Genomic DNA, 23,482 nt, shown 5'->3' with positions numbered 1-23,482 from the left:
ACACCTAAATTTACTGCTGTTGTATTGAAGTTTGTGTCCCAGTGGCAAATGGATCATATATTGGCATTAGCTCATTACATATGACTGGGTAGCATTAGCAATTTATAGTCAACAGCTTGTGACATTTATTTATTTGAACAAATTTTTCAAAATGCATCCCTTTCTCTTGTATTTTGATTAGGGTGAAGATTTAAGATTGGGTGGGCCCCATGGGTTTTGTTGGTTTTTAAGTGGGCCGCAGCACTGCTGCCTTTGGGAATGGCTGCTGTACACGAAGGTAAATAATTTAAAACAAGCTGACCAAAACAGAGCTATACATAGCAAAACAAGGCATTTTTCATAACTCAGACGCACCTGTGCAAAAGACACTAAAACAATCAAAAACATTTTCAAATATGCTGAAACATGTAAAGTCAGTCGATCACTTCAACTCTGTGACCAACCTTTCACCACTGTTTTAAGACTTAGACACCAAATGGTTTTATACTTTTATCAAAACCTGACTGACTTTGGAAAGAGAACTGCAAAAATGTGAATCTAATGTAAAGTAAAAAGTGTTCAGACACAAAAATGAAATGTGAAAAATGTATTTGAAACTTTACAAAATTGTTGAAATGGAGAAAAGCAAAATGTTACTCATGAAACTATATGCATAAGAAAACATAAAGAAAATTTATACAACCTGAGAACATGGCACCAACTACTGTAAAGTCTAGTAAAGTCCAGTAAAGACATTCAGCAGCCACTTTATTAGGTACACCTGCTCAGCTGCTCATTAATGCAAATATATAATCAGCCACTCATAAGGCGGCAACTCAAAAGATTTAGGCATGTAGACATGGACAAAACAGCCATCAGAATGGGGGAAGAAAGACGATTGAAAGTGACGTGGTTGTTGATGCCAGGCGGGCTGGTCTGAGTTTTTAGGAAACTGCTGATCTACTGGGATTTTCCCCACACAGCCATCTCTAAGGTTTATAGAGAATAGTCTGAAAAAGAGAAAATATCCAGTGAGCAGTAATTCGCTGGGTGAAAATACCTTGTTAATGTCAGAGGTCAGAGGAGAATGGCCAGACTACTTTGAGCTGATTGGATGACAGCAGTAACTCAATCAACCACTCAAAATCAAGGTATGCAGAAGAGCATCTCTTAATGCACAACACATTGGACCTTGATGCAGATGGGCTACAGCAGCAGAAGACCACACTGGGTGCCACTCCTGTCAGCTAAGAACAGGAAACTGAGGCTACAATTTGCACAGACTCAGCAAAATTGGACAACAGAAAATTGGAAAAACACCTCCAATGGCCTCCACAGTCACCAGATCTCAGTCCAGTAGAGCACCTATGGGACGTGGTTGAAAGGGAAATTTGGATGAGCAGCTGACAAATTAGTAACTGTGCGATGCTATCATGTCAATATGAAGCAAAATCTCTGAGGAATGATTCCAGAACTTTGTCAAATCAATGCCACAAAAATTAAGGTAGTTCCGAAGGCAAAAGGGAGTCAAACCTTGTACTAACAAGGTATAAAGTAGTGAATGAGGACATATATAGTATATGCTTGTGTGTAATTAGCAGTGTCATGACATGGACCTATGACACAAGAGTATGTATATCTATTTGTCTCAACTAAATCTCATTCTGAAAAAAAATTATTTATAAACTTCTCAAAAAATTAAAGAAATGCTTTGAAAACACATCAGATCTCAACAGAAATAATAAAAAAATTCATGCTGGATCTATACTGATATGGACTGATTAATGTGTTCAGAAAGATGCCACATCCTTTGATAGAAATGAAAATTATCAACCTACAGAGGGGCTGTAGGGGTTGCACTTCCACTTGTGACATTTGAGGCCTCTGTGCCAGACTGGTGGTCTGAAGACTGGTTAATGTGTTCAGAAAGATGCCACATCCTTTGATGGAAATGAAAATTATCAACCTACAGAGGGGCTGAATTCAAAGACACCCCGAAAATCAAGGTGGAAAAAATGCAGCAGGCTAGTTCAATTTGCAGAAAGTTAATTGCTGCAATTCAAAATGGTACTCAGTATACGTGCTAGTATGCATGCCTGACAATGTCAGGGCATGCTCCTAATGAGACGATGGATGGATCTCCTCCAAGATCTGGATCAGTAAGCATCATTAAGTTCCTTGACAGTCTAAGGTGCATTCTGGGGGTGTTGAATGGACTAAAACATAATGTCTTAGAGGTGATCTGTTGGATTTAGGTCAGGTGAGCGTGGGGGCCAGTGAATGGTGACAATTCCTTCTTCCTCCAGAAACTGCCTGAAACTCTCACTACATGAAGCCGGGCATTGTTGTACACCAGAAGGAACCGAGGCCCAGTGCACCAGCGTAGGGTCTGACAATGAGACAAGGATTTTATTCCGATTCCTAATGGCAGTCAGGGTGTCGTTGCCTTGTCTGTAGAGATCTCTGTGTTACTCCATGGAAGTCTCCTCAGACCATCACTGGCCCACTGCCAAACCAGTCGTGTTACAGGCAGCATATTCTCCACCAGATCCTTTCAAATCTGTTACATGTGATCAGGGTGAACCTGCTCTCATCTGTGAAAGGCACAGGATGCCAGTGTTGGACCTGCCAATTCTGGTATGGCAAATGCCAGTTGGGAGCGAGAAGAGAAGAGGAGCAAGCATAAATGAAGAAATGTCCTTCAAAGGGCTACTTTTTACTTTCTTACTTTGAGTACATTTCAGAGCTTTTTCCCTTTTACTTAAGAAGTTGAGCCAGTACTTCAACTTTTACCAGAGTATTTTTTAACACAGGTATTTGTCCTTGTACTTAAGTAAAGATTGCCTGTACTTTTGCCATCTCTTATTGAGAGTAGTAAGAATGCCTTTTCTGTGGGAGAATTGCACAAAAGTAATTGAGAAGAACTGTAAACAAACCTAATGGCAACAACAAAGGCCATTCAGCGAAAATGAACAGGAAATATCTTAATAGGAGGGAAAAAACAAAGAAGAAAAAAAAAGGGGGGGGGGGGGGGGGGGTGGAACAGATATTTGTAATTTTCAATATTTACATAAAATAATTGCAATTTTATGTAAACACTGTGAATGTGTGTAGCCTCAATCTTTAGAAACTTATTTGTTTTATATTATTGTAAAGTACTTTGGTTCTAAATGTGCTCTATAAATAAAATTTACTTACATAGTTCAGCTCCCATTTGTGCTCATCCTCTGCATATTCTTTTTAAGGTTTAGACTCATATAGTAATAAAGGGTTGGGGGTTTTTATTCTCGCAACAAGCCGAAGAACACCTCACGAGAAGAAGACTGCAAAGACCACATTTCTGGACACAAACATCGCTCTCTGACACACACACGTGTTCCAATATTATCGAGCAATGCATTGTGGGACTTCAAAATGGAGCTCTTTGCGTAGAAGTAAGCTGTGATGTCCTTGGTTATGTAGCCGTCCACTGTTGTTTTTAGTGGAACAGACACTCATTTTACGACTCAATACACTCCTGTGTCACTATCATGGGGCTTCTGAGCTTTGCCAGGGGAGCGCTGGCGTCCCCCTCCGGCCTCGGTGTTTGCGCCAGAAAACCCGGCGGGTTGTGCTCAACGCTTCTCTCGGGTGTCTCAGCTCCAGCTGAGATCCGTGTCAGGAGGTACAGCCAGGACACAGGCAACCCTAAAAATGTCCCGGGACAATTTGTGTGCTATTACCTTTCGCATAGGAGCCTGTTTAAAATTCAGGGGCAAGACACAAGCCCGTTTCTTCAGGGTATTATAACCAATGACATGGCGCTGCTGGATGAGCCTGGACACAGAGCTATGTACGCACACATGCTCAGTGTACAGGGAAGAACACTATATGACATCCTGTTGTACAGGTAAGCGCAAACTTTATTGCACTGTTCAGATGCTTATAGGTGCTTTTAGTAAACGCGTTATCGAGATAACAAGAGGGTGTGACTGCTTCGCCTACTCGCGTAAAGGCGTTTTATCTGGGGCGTCATACTGGCCTACATGAGCTTATGTGCATTTTTAACCCCACAAGGAACCAGAGATCTGTCAGGGAGTTAGACAAACCGCTCAGGAGGCCAATTCATTATTGAATAAGCCTAGAAATTCAACATGAACACAGCTCTTCTCTATTTTCCACTTTTAGAGTTAGGGGGGTTCATAACAACAAAATTCAGATTTAAATAAAAGTTAAAGCAGGTGAAATTGATAATCACAATAACAGAATAAAAACCTAAAGGAAAACAAATACGATTAAAGTGATAACAACAGTGATGATAAATTTAAAAAAATGAATATCTCTGAAGTAGAAACCACTGGAGAACTTTTTTTTTTTTAATTCTGTATAAAAGATTTGCCATCTATACTCTAATGCATCTAAATTCACAATGTAATTGCTCTGATACTTACCTTCTGTTTATAGTTGTCAAACATGTTAACCAGCAGGTAAAATCCCTTATTTTATAATTGCAACATTGTAATGACAGCTCTTTAAGTTATTTATAAGAACCCCGTTCAGTTTAATGACAGAACAGTAACATTTGTAAACTGTAAAACGTTCTGTGAATTTTTTCAATCTCATATATTTTTAGTGTATTTGACTGACAAATGATCAATGTTCTTTTAGTTGTGCACCTCTAGAGTGAACTGCATTTCTGTACCTGAATCTAGTTACTGTGAATGTTTGCAAAGCATTCACAGTATTGTTGTTGTACTCTTTCTTTCTTTCTTTCTTTCTTTTTCTTTCTTTCTTTCTGTTCCGTATGTTTTTTGGCATCCAAAAATTCCCACACCGTTCAACACCAGAAATTCAAACACCATTAGATTCCTCTCCTTCAGGAGATGACTGCTTGTATTTCTCACATTGAAAACTATTAGCATTATTAAATTATTAAGGATTATCTAATCATTTTTTCCCATCATTTGAATGGGGAGAGGTTTCAGATCCTCTTTCAACTTCCTCGTCTTTGAGCTCCATCTACTTCCACATACTTTCACCTACAGACACCATTCAAACTTTAAAACGAAGCCAAGACAATAAACTATTTATGGTTTATTTTTCTTTTCAATATCTTTAATAGTTTTTTGTCAATTCCAGTTTAAGTATGATGTACTTTTTCACCCTTTTCAAAATTTATAATGGGTGTGTATTGCGTTGCTAGAGTGGGAGCCTAATTAGTGGAGTGGGAGACTACAAACCTTTCATCCAGAAAATTTATTTTCAACTGCCGTTGTGTCCACAGGGTTCATGCTACAGCCATCATTTTACCATCAAAATGTAGAGCCGCTTCTCTACTTTCAAACAACGTGTCTCTCAACCCTGACAAATGTACACTTTTTAAACTGTGAGGGTTCAAGTAGAGGGAGTACCTTCCAAGTCCTCCATTAACCTCCATAGTAATTTTAGGGAGGTGATTTTCTCCAATTCAGAAAAGAGACCCTTTTATCCACAGTATTCCTGACTCCGCCCCTCTACCCATAATTCATAGCGGAAACCGGTTGTTTACTTCCGTTTGCGCTGTTGTTCACGGTTGCGGGCTTACACACTTGCTGTTCAGTTTAACATTTTAACACTGCAGTTTCTTTTACCTGGCCTAAATGGTACCACATTGGAGGTGGAGACATTGCAAGGATGTTTTAAAAAGCAGCGAGGTAACAGTGCCTCACCCATTACTTGTGTAAATGACATGAAATTATGGCCTGAAGTCAGCTACATCCACATTATCAGTTACCTTGTTTTTTCCGAAGGTGTTGATGGCGGGGAAATCGCGTAATTATAAGAGCACCAGATTACCTTCAAAGCAATAAAATCAATAAAGTAATGCTTAACAAACAAGGCAACGCTGTTTTCCTTAAAGCAGCTGTAGAGCCGAGCCAGAGCATCAGCCAAGCTAAGCATCCCTTAGCATGGGTCATGCAAAGGGAAAGTGGAGCGGTGGAGACAGTCAGCTGTTCCTGTATCGCGGATTAGGGAAATCATGTAGTGATGCTGCAGCTATTCTGTGGAAGGTATATCAATTATCTGGATATCAGAGTGTTCAGATCACTGAAACAGAAACACTGGACTGGCCGAAGGCTGTGATCGGGGAGACACGCAGCTGTCATCTTGCTAACTGCTACGTGTCTACATGAGGGCACGCATTGTTTAAGCTTTGTGCAGGCTGTATGCTGTAGTGTCACACTATAAATAAAATAACGTAAAAAAAAAAGAGGCTGTACATTAAAGGAAAACTTAAAACATAAGGAGAAAATACAGTAATAGGATGTGCAACTGAGTAGTATAATTTGGGGGAAAAAGAACAAATTTACAGAATAAAATAATTTGAAAAAATGTACAGACTGATGTAGTGACAACCGACAACAGCACAAGTTGAAGCCGAGCTCATGTTCCAACTAATAAAGCCGCCTGTTACAGCACAAAGTAACCGAATTTTGTCATTAACTCTGGCTGTAACTTTGGGTAACCGGAAGTATAAAACCGAACAGCGGAAGTAGCAGTCTGTCATGGCAGCCTACGTGTGCTCTTCCAGAAACCCGTGGATAAATTGCTCTCATGACCAGATTTTTGAAGCCAGGAAAATAAAAATTACACCACTGTCTAGAGCAGTTCAAAAATTATTTTGATAGGAGCAAGAGTTTTTGATTTACAATCAGTTGTTTGACAGGTGTGCCAAGGCAAATTTAAGAGAGATTTGGCCACAGAGTGCCTGCACTTAGGCTGCGCACCTGGCAGCTGTTTTCACTTGTTGGATTTTGGAGCATTCTGATTGGCAGATCTCTCTTCAGTATGTATGTGGTGCAAACCTGAGTAGTTGTGGGACCTGAGGTGGCTCAGTGGTAGATATCCACAGTTGAGTTCTAGATGTGGATATCTAAATGACATTTTTACAAAAAAAAAAATCATGGGTGTGTGATTTTTTTTTTTTTTGAATAGCTAATATTAAAATGAGAGTAACTGAATTGTGGATATCTGAAACCAGTAAGAATTCTTTTGAAGGAAATAAAGGATATCCAAAATGAAAAGTCCAGTACACATTACTTGTAACAATGAATTTGTCCAATGGAAGCATATTTTTGTAGATATCTGAACTGTTCATTTTAGCAGGAAAGTTTGCTTGTACTGTGCAAAATTCTTGAGGCACTTTTCATTTCTTAATATTTTGCTTCCACAGAGCCAGAACTTCTTGTAATTTCTTCTAAGTTGTCTCATATGTCACAGGACATATTGGGTGACCACAGATGCTGCAGATCATAGCTCCACCAAACGTCACCCAGCCAGACAAAATAAGTGAAAACATGTGTGTGTGTGTGTGTTTATGTTGTTTTGCCTTCTTGCGAGTCAGTCATCCAGCTCTATTTGCTTTCAGATTAAAAGAAGCAGAAGGAGGTGTTTTCCTGGAGTGTGATAGCACAGTTAAGGACTCCATCTTGAAACACTTGAAAGTATACAAGATCCGCAGAAAGGTCAACATCAGCCCTTGTTCAGAGCTCTCTGTGTGGGCTGTGCTGTCTCAGCAAGACAAGCTAGGTCAAGAGTTCAGTCAGCCTGGGCTTTCTTCCCCTGACAAAGCTCTGGTATGGGAGGCTGATCCAAGAACTCAGCAAATGGGCTGGAGATTGGTGCTGCAGAGTGATGTTGACCCTTTGAAAATCATTGCATCATGTAAGAAAGGAGACACTGAGGAGTATCACAGACATCGCTATTCCATAGGTATGACTTAAGGAAAAGAAAGAAAAAAAGTGATTCTGAGAAGCATGTATTTGCACTTTGAAATGTTATGACAATGTTTGTTTGTGTCCTTGTGTGTTGTTTTTGTTGTCTAGGACTGCCTGAGGGAGTGAAAGACCTTCCTCCTGGGGTTGCATTTCCACTAGAGTCAAATCTCGTCTACATGCAGGGTATCAGCTTTAGCAAGGGCTGTTACATTGGGCAGGAACTCACAGCCAGGACCCATCACACCGGGGTGATTCGGAAACGCCTGATGCCAGTACGCTTGTCATCTCCAGTGGAACACCTCGAGGATGGAGCCACACTGCTAACCCAGTCAGGCAAGCCAGCTGGGAAACACAGAGCAGGGACAGGAGAGCTGGGTCTAAGTCTGATCCGCATGGCACATGCCAAAGAGGTGTTGACACTCAGATCTTCTGATGACACCACAGTGACACTTGAAGCCTCTGTGCCAGGCTGGTGGCCTGAAGATGTGAAATGTAACTGAACGGAATGATGTTTTAAAGCTCCCTAAAATGTGACGTGCATCACATCTGACAGACTACTCACAGACAGAACCCCGAAGTACAGTATGTTACACTGTCATTGCTTCATAGCTGTGTGGCACTGTTCTGTGTTTGGGTGCCATTTTTGTTTGCAATAAATCCTGCTTTAGAGTGGTTTCCTTAAAAGTATTATTTATCACTGAACTACCCCATTTCATAGATGTATCACAGCTCTATTCATAAAGGACACAAAAACCATGATATGATTTTGGTTATTCAATAAAGAGCCAAAAAAAAAAGAAACTCATTAGAATGTTTTATATGTATTTAATCTGTCAGTGCAAAAACAAATGCCAGACAATCACAAGCAACATTTGAGATCGCAGCTCATCTCAATCCAAAGATGTAGTGACAGATTTATCCTCTTTTTTTTTTTTATTTGCACTGTTGCAAATTGGCACTTTTCATTCAAGCTATTTCCAGGCTATGACAATGGTGATACACTGAATACATTATTCCTGATAAAGGAGATGCTGCCCTCTTGTGGACTGTATGGTGTCTCGAATTTGCTGTAACATGGTTTCCGGCTGCAGAGTCAATGCCGAATGATCGAGTCGCTTAAAGTCTTCGTTGCACAGGAGGCATTCAATTATATGAGCTACTCTTTGTAGGTCAAAGGCAGCATGGTAAGGTCCCAGCGTGGTGAGGATCTCTGAGAGATGGCGCGAGTAATCGGAGGAATCCCCAGAGGAGCAAGCATTAAGGAATGCCATTCTGTTGTCAGCAATGATTTTCAAAAACGAGGCAAACTCCCCATAATCAATACCAGAGCAAGCCTTCATAATGACCTACAAGGAAACACACCCATCAATCATTATATTCTGTATATTCAGAGCAGAAGGTCACATGACTGAAAAGTCTTTTGCACGGTACCTGGCAGTGCTGATGCCATGAGTCCATCGTGTTTCTCCACTCATCTATCTCTTTCTGGACAGATGACAACTCAGTCTGAAGGAACTGCCACATTATGTCAATGTTGCAGCCATTGAGCCAGTTATGATTTATAGAGATGGTGTCCTCCTGTAGAAGAACAGTATTTTAGTGTGTTACACGTGATAAATAAAGCACAGTTTTATACAACTTAGAATAACTATAATGCTATTTCCTGCAAAAAGCCATATTTCTAACAAAAAATATACACAAGGGTTAAACTTGTAAAAACTATGTTCACTGGAGATATTCCAGAACTGCTGTACTGGAGAATGAGTAGAAAGGCAAAGTGTGTGTCTATAAATATGTGTATAATTCTAAGCAAAGAAATAAAATGTAAACCTTCTCTTATTCAAATGACCAAATAATTTTGTTTTAAACCTGATTTTTAAAAAACTCTTAAGGCTCTTGGTGTCTTAAATCGGAATAGGTATTAAGAACTGGTTACAAATAACCCAGTCCATTAGATCTGTAGGCTTCCAAGCTTAGCACTTACTTTCTTCAATCTTGGAACGTTTTCCTGATAGTTGCACATTACAAAGCAATAGCATCAAACTCATAAGACACCTGGCCACCTGAGTTGCAGGCCAGCCCTTGTTCTGTACTCTTTCTACACTGGGTTCAGATACAGAGCGAAAATCATACCCAGCTACACTCTTAATAAAAATCTCATTATTATCCAACCCTAGCCTTGAAGCTCCACAGCTAGGTCTTAGAACAATGATGGTATCAATCAGTGCTAATTTATCAATAATTTAATGCTTTGGTTGGCCACATGGGAAACACAGACACACCAGCCACCAAACATCCTGTCTGATGCTGAAAAACTACTTCTAGGCTCAATTATTGTAATTCATTAACATCAAGTTAAGCTGATCCAAAATGCTGCAGCTAGAGTACTAACAGGGACTAGAAAGAGAGAGCAGATTTCTCCCACTTCTCTCTCAGACTGCTGGCTTTCCTGTGGTTCCTAAGGTATTTAAAAGTTAAATGGGAGGCATCTGATTGTTGAGTTTTCCTCTTTATTATTCTCGGGTCTTTACCTTACAATATAAAATACCTTTAGGTTACTGTTCTTGTGATATGGCACTATATAATATAATAAATTAAACTCGATTGAATTGAATAAGTTATATTTTGCAAGTACCGGGTTGAAGTCTTTGGTGTTTTATTACTTAATGCCACTGAAATCCATATAGTAGCAGCTTTACATTCACTGGCCACTTTATAGGTAAATGTTGCTGGTACCGGGTTGGATGGCTTCTGACTTTAGAACTGCATTAATTCTTCATGGCATAGATTCCACAAGGTGCTGCATACATTCTTCATAAAATTTGGTCCATATTGACATGACAGCATCACACAGTTGATGCAGATTTGTCAGCTGCACATCCATGATGCAAAGACACCACAACCCAAAGATGCTCTATTGGGCTGACATCTGTGACTATAGAGGCCATTTGAGTACAGTGAACTCACTGTCATGTTTAATAAACCAGTTTGAGATGATTTGGACTTTTTGAAATATTCTGATAGAAACAGCCATCAGAAAATGGGTACACTGTGGTCCTAAAGGGATGGACATGGTCAGGTAGGCTGTGGCATTTAAACAATGCTTAATTGGTAAGAAGTGGCCCAAAGTGTGCCAAGAAAACATCCACCACACCATTATACCACCACCACCACCACCACCCTGAATCGTTGATACAAGGCAGGATAGATCCATACTTTTCTGACCATACCATCTGAATATCTCTGCAGAAAATCGAGACTCATCAGACCAGGCAACATTTTTCCAACCTTCTACGATCCAATTCTGGTGAGCCTGTGTGAACTGTAGCCTCAATTTCCTATTCTTAGCTGACAGGAGTGACACCTGGTGTGGTCTTCTGCTGCTGTAGCCCATCTGCTTCAAGGTTCAACATTCAGAGATGCTGTCTCTGGAGCTTGAAAAAGGCGACTGGACTTCTTTTTGTTTCTTGAAGACGTTTCACCTCTCATCCGAAAGGCTTCTTCAGTTCTCAACCAAATGGTGGAGAGACCCACATCCTGAAGCAGAACAGATCAGGATGAAAGTTTCAGCCACTCTCTCCAGTGCAAGACTTCCTCCATCCAACCTCACCATTCAGGAGAAGAAGGCCATCACAGCCCTAAGCAAGGATCAAAACATCACCATACTGCCAGCCGACAAGGGGAGGTGCACGGTGGTGCTGCCTGCAACAACTTGAAAAGGAAAAAGCCACTGACCGCCCCACTTACTACCGCCTGTACCCTGGAGAAGCCACTCCATGCATTTATGGACTCCCAAAGATCCACAAAGAAGGAGTCCCACTTCGACCCATTATTAGCAGTATAAACTCGGTCACCTACAACATTTCCAAACACCTTGCCCCCATCTTATCACCGCTTGTTGGCATCACACCCCACCACATTGAAATCTCTACAGATTTTACTAACAAGGTCCAGAATCTTGTACTGGATCCAGATGAAACCATGGTGTCCTTTGATGTGGTTTCACTTTTCACTTGCATACCCACAACTGAGGCAGTGGAGACCGTCAGAAGACGACTACAGGAAGACGATTCCTTACTGAACAGAACCAGCTTCACCCCAGATCAGATTTGTGCACTTTTAGACCTCTGCCTTACCACAGCATATTTTAAATACAATGATGGATTCTACAGACAGAAGCATGGATGTGCCATGGGCTCCCCAGTGTCTCCCATTGTAGCCAACCTTTACATGGAGGAAGTGGAAAGTAAAGCTCTTGGTTCTTTCAAAGGGATGGCACCTAGCCACTGGTACAGATATGTAGATGACACCTGGGTCAAAATCAAAACCCAAGAAGTAGAAGCCTTCACTCGTCACATCAACTCAGTGGATAAATACATACGTTTTACCAGGAAGGACACCAGAGATAACAAGTTACCATTCCTGGACTGTGCGGTGCTTATCGAGGAAGATGGAAGCCTCAACATTGAAGCCCACACACACAGACCAGTATCTCCTCTTTGACTCCCACCACCCTCTGGAACACAAACTTGGGGTGATCAGGACCCTACAACACTGTGCGGAAAGTGTTCCCTCTAAAGCAGAAGGGAAGCATAAGGAACACACACACATTAAGAAAGCCCTCAAAACATGCGGTTACCCCAACTGGGCCTTCATCAAATCAGCTAAGATGCACAGGAATGAAGGCCAAACACAAACTACAGAGAATAGGAAGGACAAGAGGAACAACATTGTCATCCCATATGTGTCAGGCTTGTCAGAGAAACTCAGAAGAATTTTCTCCAAGCATGACATCTCAGTATACTTCAAACCAAGTCACACCCTAAGGCAAAAACTGGTTCATCCCAAGGACAAACCCGCCAAACACAAGATCAGCGATGTAGTGTATGCTGTTCAGTGCAGTGAAGAGTGCTCGAACCTCTACATTGGAGAAACCAAACAGCCTCTTCACAAACGAATGGCACAACATAGAAGAGCCACCTCGACAGGACAAGATTCAGCAGTACATCTGCATCTGAAGGAAAAAGGGCACTCTTTTGAGGATGCCAATGTTCACATTTTGGACAGGGAAAACAGATGGTTTGAAAGAGGAGTGAAAGAAGACATCTATGTCCACTGTGAACAACCATCATTGAACAGAGGAGGTGGATTACGTCACCAACTTTCCCCCGCATAAAATGCTGTCCTGATCTCCCTTCCCAGACGTCTCAACCCCCATTCACACCTTTGTTCCAGTGACCTCAATAGGCCACAGGAAACAATGGAGCGGAGTCCTAAATTGGTTTCAACTGAAACCACTGATTAAATATGACCCACGCCCCCTTCACACCTGGGCACATGTGTTCACGCACATGATCAATAGAGGGTCATAACCACCTCCAGGGGACTACGCCCACAGGGGTTTAAATACCTGGGTCTCTCCACCATTTGGTTGAGAACTGAAGAAGCCTTTCGGATGAGAGGTGAAACGTCTTCAAGAAACAAAAAGAAGTCCAGTCGCCTTTTTCAAGCTCCAGAGACTACTATGACCTGGATGACTGAGAATCTACACAGACACATTCAGAGATGCTCTTCTGCATACCTTGACTGTAACGAGTAGTTATTTGAGTTATTTTTGCCTTTCTATCAACACTAAAGAGTCTGGCCATGCTCCTCTGACCTCTGGTATCAACAAGGCATTTTTACCCAGAGAACTGCCACTCACTGAATATCTTCTCTTGTTTTGACCATTCTCTGTAAACCCTAGAAATGGTTGTGCAGGAAAATCCCAGTGGATCAGGACTTTCTGAAATACTCAGACCAGCCTGTCTGACACCAATGGCATGCTGTGTTCAGAGTCACTTAAATCACCTTTCTTCCCCATTCTGATGCTCAGTTTGAACTTTAGCAGTTCGTCTTGATCTTGTATATATGTAAATGCATTGTTGCTGCCACATGATTGGCTGAAAAGATATTGTATTAAAGAGTTGAATAGGTGTACTTAACAACGTGGCTTGTGAGTGTTCACCATCAGGCAAGCTAAAAGAACACCTCACATAGTAAGAAACATAACTTGTCATTTATAATAAGTTTTGTTCTAGTTCAACAGCTTACAGCAGATATAATTGCCTCTACAGCTCTTACCAGGTTATAAACTTGATGATGCCATCCACTAGGCACAAAAATGATTTCCCCTGCCTCCTGAATGATTTCAAGGGGTTGGCAGGCTTCTTCAAAGTGTGGAAAAAGGCCTCTGTCTCGAAGTTCAGCTGACGTAACATCATAAGGGAGGTTGCCGTGAGTGTCTCGTAAAAACTCCTCCTGACCTGGAGGATAAAGAAGCCACTTCTTCCTGCCACAGATGTTTGCAGACCAGCTGTAAGAACGGAACACATCAGCGTGGAACGGGGTCCTGGTGACAAGAAAGTGCATCAGACTGGATCATAAAATGTTTTATATAAACTTAGTTTTGCCAACATTATGTTGTTGTTTTTTTATGTTTTCGTACCATGACCCTTTAGGTCCCATGTAGACAAACCGGTAGTCATCCACTTCGAGTGTGTCCCAGTATTCATTGAGCCAGTCAGAAGTAAAGAACACTGGTGTGGTGTAAACATTATGTTCAGGAAAGTCCCTGTGGAGAAATTTACAGAGGACAGTTAGACAGTTTTCACATGATGGTGTAAATATTCTTCTTTGAATTAATATTACTGTGATACCTTGACATGTGCCAGTCTTTAAGATAGAGGCATCCTTTGGGTGATGAGTGTCCATTCTGGATGTACTCCTTCCAGTAGTGTATAAATTCTTTGAAAGGCATAACTTGTTTGGGGTTGGCATTGTACTCCTTTGCATTGCAGTTTGCAACAGGGACAGGAGTCTCATCTGTGATTGAAACAGTGACGGTTATTAAGATTATAGATGATCTTAACCGACATTTGCAGCCTTTGCACAACAATGAATGTTTTGTTTTGTTTACCAAACTCTTGCAGCAAATTCTGGAAATTAGGTTTTCCATCCTCAGTCAGCCACTGTTTTCTACACTTCCACTCCTCTGTGAACCTCCTTGAAAACATACATGGGTGATTGGGGAGCAGATATTTCTTAAAAAACTTGGAATAGCTAAGCTCTTTGTCGATGTAATCTACAAAATGTGAAGACCAAAACTGTTCATATGACTGCCTTGGTATTTTGACCAGGCTGCTGCAGTTACGGTACGCCTCCCTATCCATGATGATAAACAAGCCCTCGGCTAGCAATTTAGCAAGCTCAGCTGTCAGGGTTTGGACAGCAGGAGAACTGTGAGGAAAAGCTGGCAGGAAGATTATTTCGCCATTACACCGCGTACGTATCCTCACGTTTCTGTCACATCTGAAACCTGCTTAAGCTAGAAAATGACACTAAGCAAAAGAACGCAATCTTCCAATTTGACAAGCCGCCACACACAAGCGCATGTTCTTACTCCTGAACGACGCGCATATAAAACCGCTGCTGCTTATATATTTGCCACGACTATTAACGTTAGGTTTTTCGTAACGGTTGGAAGCGCCGAAATCGCCGCCACTATAATTACTTCACGTTACAATCACATTTTCGTGATGCTGCTTTTTTTTTTTGACAGCAGATTTTTTTTCCACCCCAAGTCGGACAGTAAATACAGCCGTGCTCGCGTGTGACGTCACTTCCGCAACAAACAATACACTTTCTCAGAGGTCTACGAGTAAACGTAATGTCCAGCCCGGTGTTGACGATTAATGTGGTGTGGGACGCGTTTAATTGCACCAAGAGGATATAAAACACGTTAAAAGGGTTGTAGCATTATAATGACGCACGCGTAATCCGGTCAGCTGGATAGAGAGCTGAAGCTGCCAGTGTGAACGCCTCGACTGAGCTCATCTTGCTGCCAGGATTACACTCAGAAGAAAGTATGTTCACCATCACGACACGCAGATCACTCAGTACAACGTGCTTATGATGTAATTGTAGCTTAAACCTTCAGCAGTACTTGTGTGTATATTGAATTTTTGTAAAACTGACGCGTATTTGTCCTCCTGCCAGGTGAATCTGTGTATCTCCTTCCATCATAATGAGCCGGGACGTTCCCATCCACAGCTGGCCGGGCTCCTATTACATCAATAGTGAGAAACGGTGGGAAAACGGAACCCTGTCTCTCACTAGAACCACGGTACGGTTCGTCTCCAACCAGAGCAAGGAGAGTCTTGCCAGCTTCCGTCTCTCGAGGATCGTGGAGATCAAGATGGAGTCATCTAGTTTCATCTTCAGCACTCTCACAGTGCTTGAAGAAGGCAACGTGAAACACTGGTTTGGTTCCCTTAAGCCCAACAGGGTGGTGGTTTATAATGTGTTAGAGCATTTCTGGAGAGAACGACTTCTTTCACCCAGCTCAGAGGCCCAGCGGGCTGAGTCTCAGCCCTCTAAGGGAAGAGAGCTGATCAGCCTGGTGGCAGGGGCCCAGAAAAGACTGGAGGACACTGGCAGAGTCCTCAGCCATCAGGGAGAGCAGTTTGACAATATGATGCAGGGTCTGGAGAAGATTGACTCTGACTTGGGCGTGGCTGACAAGTAACTGTCTTAAGATCTTTTTAGTTATGGAGTTTTAGTCTTGTTCATAATGCATGCCTATGTTTTTAACTAGTAGCTAAAAATAAAATAGGCCTAATTTATGACTAACTTAAGTTCTTACTGTCCCTGGATACACTGTCTTGCAGACTTCTGTCAGAACTGGAGTCTCCTTCCTGGTGGCCTTTTGGTAAGCTCCCCTGGAAGACCCAGCAGGAGGCCAAGGCTGAGGATGCTGCAAGAGCTGCAGCTGCTGCTGCTGCTGCTTCAGCAGCCAGGGGGTCCAGTAGAAATAAGGTGATTGCAAGCATCCCAGCAGTGGTGTCCAAAGGTGGAGACTCGGACTTGAAGCCTGGATGTTTGTTGGTGCTAGTGTCCTCACTGGAGGTGCGAAACACAAACTGCCAGCTTCTTCACAGATTTGAGCGAAATGAAATTGACGAAATCAGGGTGCACAGCCCCTATGAGATTACTGTCAGACAACGTTTCATTGGGAAACCAGATATATGTTACAGGCTCCTGTCTGCCAAGATGCCAGAGGCTTTGTCTCTGTTAGAGATGCAGTACAAAAAGAAGATCGAGTTCACAAGCGAATACACAGCTTTTAAGACAACTCCAGTTTCATCTCCATGTGACACAGAAGGGAAAAGCTGTACTGAAGGTAAGGAACATATTTACACCCTTATTCCACAGTGGTTTCCATGCCTAGTATAGATGTGACCACTAAGTGGCAGTAAAGGTCTGCGTTTCCACCTCTGTGTATTTATAAGTGTGCAGCCACATGTAAAAACATTTCATCATGGTTATTGGTGTCTCCTTGACAGAAATGTATTTCGATGAGTCACTTCACCCTGATTGCCTCAGTTGCTGTACTCTGAGTTTACTGTCTGGTTTCCTCATAAACAACATATGCACTCTGCACTTTTTCACCATCTCCACCCATGGAGTCAGGTTTGCTGCAGACGTGCCAAGAGACAGAGCTCCCACTGGAGGTCCCGGCAGGAGAGCTGTCCCAGTTGCAGGTGCATGTCCTCCAGCCATCTGTCAGTCAGGCTGAGGCCCAGGAACTCAAACAGGTGAGAAAAGCTGGATTCCCAAATTTATGACTATGCTACTGTGGCCTTAAAATTTGTCATATTTGTATTTGCAAGACAAGTAATGCAAATGAAAAGCCAGTGTGCCACAGGCAACAGACTGATTTAAATAGGGTTAGTTGTTATCGTAAATAATCCTAGAGTTTCAGCAACATATATTTTGATATTTCCAGTCCAAACCACAATTCACCATAATGATTTTTTTTTTTATTTTATATCCTGTATGTTTAAAATGTTATTTGGTGAGACCACAAACCAACGTCCATCCTGGTTTTAAGAGAGGAAAAGAAACATGGTCAGTTATTTGGTCGGAACGTACAATGTCTTTCCATTCAGAACCTCACAGCGCTGAAGCCGTTACAGACACGGTCTGTGGTGGCAAGACCTACACAGTGACGCAAATTCAGACCTGCGATTCGGACAAGTTTTTTTTTTTTTTTTTAAATATGTGTGTGAATCACTGTTGCGGGTTGCTTAGACTAAGATTTATCATGTAAAACTTTTAGAAAGTTACAGGATTGAAGCGAATGACTGCAGTCTGCGTGGCTCTATGTGTTGTGAAGATCATTTGACAGGAGCAGCAAAAATAATATTCACATGAACATCTGAGAAGAAACAAAGCAAATACAGTGAATAATATAAGTGTGGCAGTGCTGAAATTTGGAGTAGAAAAAAGATGGATTAGCATTTTCTTTTACATATAAAACACATAAATACAAAGTCTTTACCCTCCCCACTTCTAAAAAGCAAAAGCAAGGTATTTATCATGTGTGCATATTGTGCAGTCTGGCTGCTGTTGGGATGAAGGACCTACGATAGAACTCTGTCCTACACAATGGCTTTAACAGCCTACTGCTGAAAGACCTGCTCAGGGCCTCCAGTCTCATGCAGGGGGTGAGAGGTCTTGTCCATAATGGACATTAGCTTGGCTAATTTCCCCCTCTCACCCACCTCCTCTATGGAGTCTAGAGGACTGGCCAGGACAGAGCTGGCCCTCAGTTGGTTGAGTGCTGCCACCTCCCCAGCAGACAATTACCTAAAAGATTGCAGAGGTCATCACCGTGCCATAAAAGGTCTTCAGTAATGTCTTGTACACCCACAAAAGACCTCAGCCTGCCCAGCAGATGGAGCCAACTTTGGCCCTTCTTGTACGGAGCTTGAGTGATATTTGACCAGTCCAGTTTCCTGTTAAGGTGAACACCCAGGAATTTGTCTGTGTCCACCACCTCAATGTCCAAACTACGGATGTTCACCGGTGCAATGGATTTTGGTTTTCTCCAGAAGTCAACCACCATCTCCTTCATCTTACTGGTGTTGATGTGCAGAATGTTGTGTTCAGATGTCCAGATGAGGAAGTCAGTGATGACTGTTCTATACTCCCGACCATCATCCACATACAGCAATGGCTCTATCATCAGAGAACGTCTGGAGGTGACAGCGGTATTATATCTAAAGTTAAATGTGTAGAGGGTAAAGAGGAAGGGAGAGAGCACCATCTCCTGAGGCTCCCCGTGCTGCATACCAGCATCTCAGACACACAATCCTGAGGCCTCACGTACTGTGGTCTGTTGCTGAGGTAATCGATTGTCCATGCAGTAATGTGACGGTCGACTCCTGCTCTTTCCAGCTTCTCTTTCAGCAGTGCTGGTTGAATTGTATAGAAAGCACTGGAAAAGTTAAAAAAACAAAACAAAAAAAAAAAACCACAACCCTCACAGTGCTTCCAGTACTCTCCAGGTGTTACAGTAATCTGTGCAGGAGGTAAATGACTGCATCATCCACCCCAGTACCAGGATGGTAAGCAAACTGCAGGGGGTCCGGCAGCATGCTCACCAGAGGTCAGAGGTGGCTGAGGATGATCCTCTCCAGGGTCTTCATCAGGTGGGAAGTTAAGACCACAGGTCTGAAATGGTTAGGCTTCCTGGGGTGCACAGTCTTTGGCATTTTAACCACAAGGAAGTCTTCCACAGGACAGGGACCTTTTCCAGACTAAACATGTGCATGACCACCCCACAGAGTTCATCTGTCCAGTCCCCATCCAGGCCGGTTGCTTTTCTGGTCTTGGTCCTCTTTAGCTCCTTCTTTACACAGTTCATAAATAATATATTGTTTGTTTTTAATCCACTTAACTTAATATCCATGTCTTGCATGACTGTGGGAGGAAGCTGGAGTACCTGGCAAGAACCCATAAAAACAGAGAAACCTGCAACTCCAATTCAATACAGTTTTAGTTACCATATCGCCATATCCCAACTACAATTGCCTCCACACAGAACGGCCCCAGCTGACCAGCAGATTAGAACCCAGAACCTTCTTGCTGTGAGGTAACAGTGCTAACCACAGCTCTGCATGTGAGCATGGATGGTTGTCTCTCAGAGGCAGCCCTACAATAGACTGCCCCCCTCCTAGACACACACACACACACACACTGTACTGAATAGATGGATATTAAAATCAAAAAGAAACAGGCACACTATAGCAATAACAGCACTAGGCCAATCACTGGTTAGTCTATTGTGTTTTTAATGGCATGTTTTCTACAGCTGATAATGGGTTACATTTCAAAGCGTGCCAGTTTTGACTTAATGGTATGCTTTTGTACACACCCTGCTCTTACTGTAATCCATGTCAAGATTAGAATCACTGTGGGCCAACTTGTACTGATAACTTGTACTCAGTTTCATGTCCTGCCCTAAGTGCTGTGCCAGATAGTCTTTTTGGTGTCAGCATTTGTATGTTATTATTGTTTGTGGTTGGAAATTCCCACTTGCTAAAAATACACAGTAAGAATTTGAAGTGTGCTGCTAATGCTCAGTCGCAAAGTTACCCCACTAATGCACAAAACATTTGATTTTTTTTTTTTTTTTTCTTTTAGCTCTAGCCTAAATGTTTAATTTGAAGAGTTTCTACATGACTGAAGTCGCCTAGCCATTGTATAAACGGTGGCTTGAAGCATTCATTTTTAATGTTTTTCTATGACACACTGAAGGTCTTGTGAATGTTAACTGTGAGGTGTGATTCAGTCATGTCATCTCAGTTTAAATTGTGAAGTCACAGACCTGAGTGAATGAATACAGTTGTTCCTTCATGTGTATTGACACACTATCTGTTTTCCAAACTGCTAACTCTAGCTGTTTCTGTGCTCAGCTGAAATGTCCACATAAACCAGCCAGTGAACGCTGACATAATGTCAGTGGGGTGTGAGTTTGTGTGTAAGACATCATGTGCAGCATAAAATAATACTAGTTAAGTAACCATAGTGGTAGGGTTTGAGGTGAGTGTTTATTAGGCTTTGCTTGGCACATTACAGGATATTAAAACTTTTCCATCGACTAGGACGGACACAGTTGCTGGGCCCTGGACATGTAGTTGTGATATGCCTTCAATTCACTGAATGTAGAAGACAAACAGTATGACATCACTGGTCCCGAGAAGCAAGCCAAGACTTTTTTGTCAGTGTATCATCGAGATTCATCTGCAAAATGAATAACTGCTATTATTGTGGTGATTTCCATTGTTGCTTTCTGATCTGCACACAATTAAAAGCAATCCTTTTTAACACATTTAACTCCTAAGCCACTGGCCCATCTCTGTGCGCCTCCATATGGGGTCCACCCTCAAGTTAATCACCACTGTCATGACATTTTAATGTGCCTTGTTTCTTATTCATACATGTTAAATTAGGATCAGTTTATAAGTTCCTTAAAAAAGTTGTATCTTTTTAATTATGCTGTGTGTCTGTGTATATGGGCAGATGCTCATGCAGCTAAAGAACCTTGCCCTGGAGGCAGAGACAGAGCTGGAACGCCAGGATGAAGCTCTGGATGTCCTGACGAGCTCCACGGACCGGGCCACCATGCACATAGAGAAGCACACCTGTCGCATGAAAAGACTGCTTTAGTGCTGATGGTTAAAGAGACGCACGCGGCCTCAGTGTCCTGAGAAATATACTGTACACCTCCTCACTGTCCACACGCAGTTTGAGAATCCTGAAAAACGCACATCAGCAAGGACTTGTGTGAAGCCTCAAAAGTAATTTTACTTGCATTTGTTGGCCACTAATTCATGGGAAGTACAGCAATGGCCACTTCAAACAATAAATCCCTGAAATTTGCACTTTAGTAATTATAGCATTAAATAAGAGCACTTCTTTCTTTTAGTGAAATTAAATGACATGCAGGCGCACACATTTCTGTCACATTTCCACATGAGAAAACGTAAACTTTTTTTTCTAAATTTTGTTGCATCAAATCTAAATTGTCCCTCTTTTATTTTTCTATTGGAAACAATCAAAACATTTAATGGGCCAGCTTTGTGGGGCAAGATAAATGCTCTTCCCCTGAATGCACGTCTACCTGCTGTGGCTTCTATTCTGACCTTTGCGTTTGGCTTTAATATTGTCAGCTACACAACATTTTGAAAGGAGGTACTTTGAGAAATAGGTGTTAGTATATAATTCTAATGGGCAGAAAAAATAATGTAGCCCTCACTAGGTTCAGCACCTGGCTGTGGGCCGGATGGCTTTGCTCAGCCAATTGAACTCATTTAAAATTTGTGGTGGGAAGCCAATGATAGAACTCGCCCACGTTAGTGCCCCAGTGATTCATCCTGATTGGTCACGTCACGTGAGCGGGAGCTGGCGGGAATTCCGCAGTGCATGTCGTGCGTTCCCAGTGAAGTTGGCAGGTGAAAAATAAGCAGACAATTTCATGTTTGCAGGTGAGACAGGCAGCAGTTTACACCCTCCACATCTGCAGTGCAGAACAAAATGGACATCCAGAAATGAAGAGAGAATATCCTGTACATTTATTCTGCAGTAACCAATTTAAAACAAGCTGCATGTTGTTTCCTTCAGTGTAATATAAGAGCTAAACCATATTTCATTCTGTTAATAAAAGTTTTCTATCGAATGAAAACTGACAGATCTGATCAGTGTGATCACAGTAATATTTGGGTCTCTGATAATCAACTGCCATTATTTCCTTCTGTAACCATCTCTGTCTTTCTCAGGTCCTGTGTATCACTTATCCCTTTTAGACACAGTTTCCCTGTGGCTTAGTGTTGCATGCCCAATAATACTGCTTTGTATCACATTGACTGAAAATGTTCCATTATTATCAATATATGACTGAAAACGGTAAATGTGCAACAAGTTCTGTGAGCTTAAAACAGAAAACACTCCCACTCTCGGTTTTTAAACAGAATGGACTTCAGATCCACATATACTGTATATGCCTCAATACTGTTCTAAACCTGTATTATCTGTAAATGATACATGCAATGTAATTCTGTAATGTTATAGCAGTCTGTTATCGCTGTGAATGTGTAATTAGACACTAGGTCAATTTAAATATATGTGCCTAGTTTAAAAATATTCTCAGTGTATACTTTTCCTATGATAATTATCTTGACATTGATAAAACTAAACTGCTAGCTCTAAATATAAGGGAAAACCATCTGCACTATTCTACCATTGCAAGCATTGAATGAATTCCTTTCATTACCTAGAAAGTCATCACCATTCTAGGTCTGGAAAGCATATAATGTAAATAAAACTGAAATAAGTTAAACAGGTAGTATGTTTAGTCATTTGTTTATTGTTTAAAGTTGCCATAACCAGTGTCTCAGTGTGTTTATCGCAGGTGTTCACTTGAAGGATGAGCTCACACACTGCTGTCTCCCTCTGCAGCCGTGTTAGTGTCTTTTAGCTTTTTGTTTTGGTTGGGTGGGTGTTCTTGTCAATAGTGTTGGGTGACTTTCAGAAGCAACTTATTAGCCTTCATTTCTTTATATCTTACTAGGAAAAATGGAAATAGTGGTAGCGATTTATTGAAATGTGCAAACATGCATGAAAGTACAGTATATAAGGCAAAAAACAGAGTTTATACAAGACTAATGAGATTGAAAGTCAATATTTGGTATAACCATCTTTTTTCTTCAACACAGCCTGAACTCTCTGAGGCATTTCTTTAAGTAGTCTTCAGGAATAGTTCTCCAGGCTTCTTGAAGGAAATTCAAAGCTCTTCTTTGGATGTTGGCTCGCTTTTGTTCTCTGTCAAGATGATCCCACGCTGCTTTTATTATGTTGAAGTCTGGGCTCCGGGGAGGCCAATC

At 41.7% G+C, this 23,482-nt stretch overlaps 3 protein-coding genes across 4 annotated transcripts; 2 read left to right on the top strand and 1 right to left on the bottom strand.

Annotated features, from left to right (window-relative positions):
- The first annotated feature begins 3,385 nt into the window (after window positions 1–3,385).
- Window positions 3,386–9,555, top strand: iba57 (iron-sulfur cluster assembly factor IBA57). Its single transcript, XM_030751392.1, has 3 exons — window positions 3,386–3,868; window positions 7,367–7,710; window positions 7,824–9,555. Exons 1-3 carry the CDS (start codon window positions 3,510–3,512, stop codon window positions 8,213–8,215), a joined length of 1,095 nt encoding a protein of 364 aa, XP_030607252.1. The 5' UTR covers window positions 3,386–3,509; the 3' UTR covers window positions 8,216–9,555.
- jmjd4 (jumonji domain containing 4) lies at window positions 8,693–15,369 on the bottom strand. The gene is made up of 6 exons (XM_030751389.1): window positions 14,674–15,369; window positions 14,414–14,579; window positions 14,203–14,328; window positions 13,839–14,106; window positions 9,147–9,293; window positions 8,693–9,061 (listed from the first exon to the last, which is right to left on the bottom strand). The coding sequence occupies exons 1-6, from the start codon at window positions 14,924–14,926 to the stop codon at window positions 8,726–8,728; spliced, it is 1,296 nt and encodes a 431-aa protein (XP_030607249.1). The 5' UTR covers window positions 14,927–15,369; the 3' UTR covers window positions 8,693–8,725.
- snap47 (synaptosome associated protein 47) lies at window positions 14,939–22,938 on the top strand. 2 transcript variants are annotated; one of them, XM_030751391.1, is made up of 5 exons: window positions 14,939–15,038; window positions 15,753–16,277; window positions 16,424–16,935; window positions 17,226–17,350; window positions 21,123–22,938. In XM_030751391.1, the coding sequence occupies exons 2-5, from the start codon at window positions 15,781–15,783 to the stop codon at window positions 21,267–21,269; spliced, it is 1,281 nt and encodes a 426-aa protein (XP_030607251.1). In that variant the 5' UTR covers window positions 14,939–15,038; window positions 15,753–15,780; the 3' UTR covers window positions 21,270–22,938. The 2 variants fall into 2 exon arrangements, with proteins under 2 accessions (XP_030607251.1, XP_030607250.1); XM_030751390.1 differs by lacking the exon at window positions 14,939–15,038 and adding an exon at window positions 15,222–15,619.
- The last annotated feature ends 544 nt before the right edge of the window (window positions 22,939–23,482 follow it).

Source organism: Archocentrus centrarchus, chromosome 17 (genome assembly GCF_007364275.1).
Source record: "Archocentrus centrarchus isolate MPI-CPG fArcCen1 chromosome 17, fArcCen1, whole genome shotgun sequence".
Taxonomy (NCBI): Eukaryota; Metazoa; Chordata; class Actinopteri; order Cichliformes; family Cichlidae; genus Archocentrus; species Archocentrus centrarchus.
Note: the sequence above shows the minus strand (reverse complement) of the source record. Positions and strands in the feature narration are given on the sequence as shown.

Coding starts and splice junctions, on each gene's coding strand:
- iba57 (XM_030751392.1), top strand. CDS start 3,510: ATGGGGCTTCTGAGCTTTGCCAGGGGAGCGCTGGCGTCCCCCTCCGGC. Junction 3,869..7,366: donor TATGACATCCTGTTGTACAG/GTAAGCGCAAAC, acceptor ATTTGCTTTCAG/ATTAAAAGAAGCAGAAGGAG. Junction 7,711..7,823: donor CAGACATCGCTATTCCATAG/GTATGACTTAAG, acceptor TTTGTTGTCTAG/GACTGCCTGAGGGAGTGAAA.
- jmjd4 (XM_030751389.1), bottom strand. CDS start 14,926: ATGGATAGGGAGGCGTACCGTAACTGCAGCAGCCTGGTCAAAATACCA. Junction 14,329..14,413: donor AAAGACTGGCACATGTCAAG/GTATCACAGTAA, acceptor ATTTCTCCACAG/GGACTTTCCTGAACATAATG. Junction 9,062..9,146: donor CATGGCATCAGCACTGCCAG/GTACCGTGCAAA, acceptor GTTTCCTTGTAG/GTCATTATGAAGGCTTGCTC.
- snap47 (XM_030751391.1), top strand. CDS start 15,781: ATGAGCCGGGACGTTCCCATCCACAGCTGGCCGGGCTCCTATTACATC. Junction 16,936..17,225: donor AGGGAAAAGCTGTACTGAAG/GTAAGGAACATA, acceptor CCATGGAGTCAG/GTTTGCTGCAGACGTGCCAA. Junction 17,351..21,122: donor AGGCCCAGGAACTCAAACAG/GTGAGAAAAGCT, acceptor GTATATGGGCAG/ATGCTCATGCAGCTAAAGAA.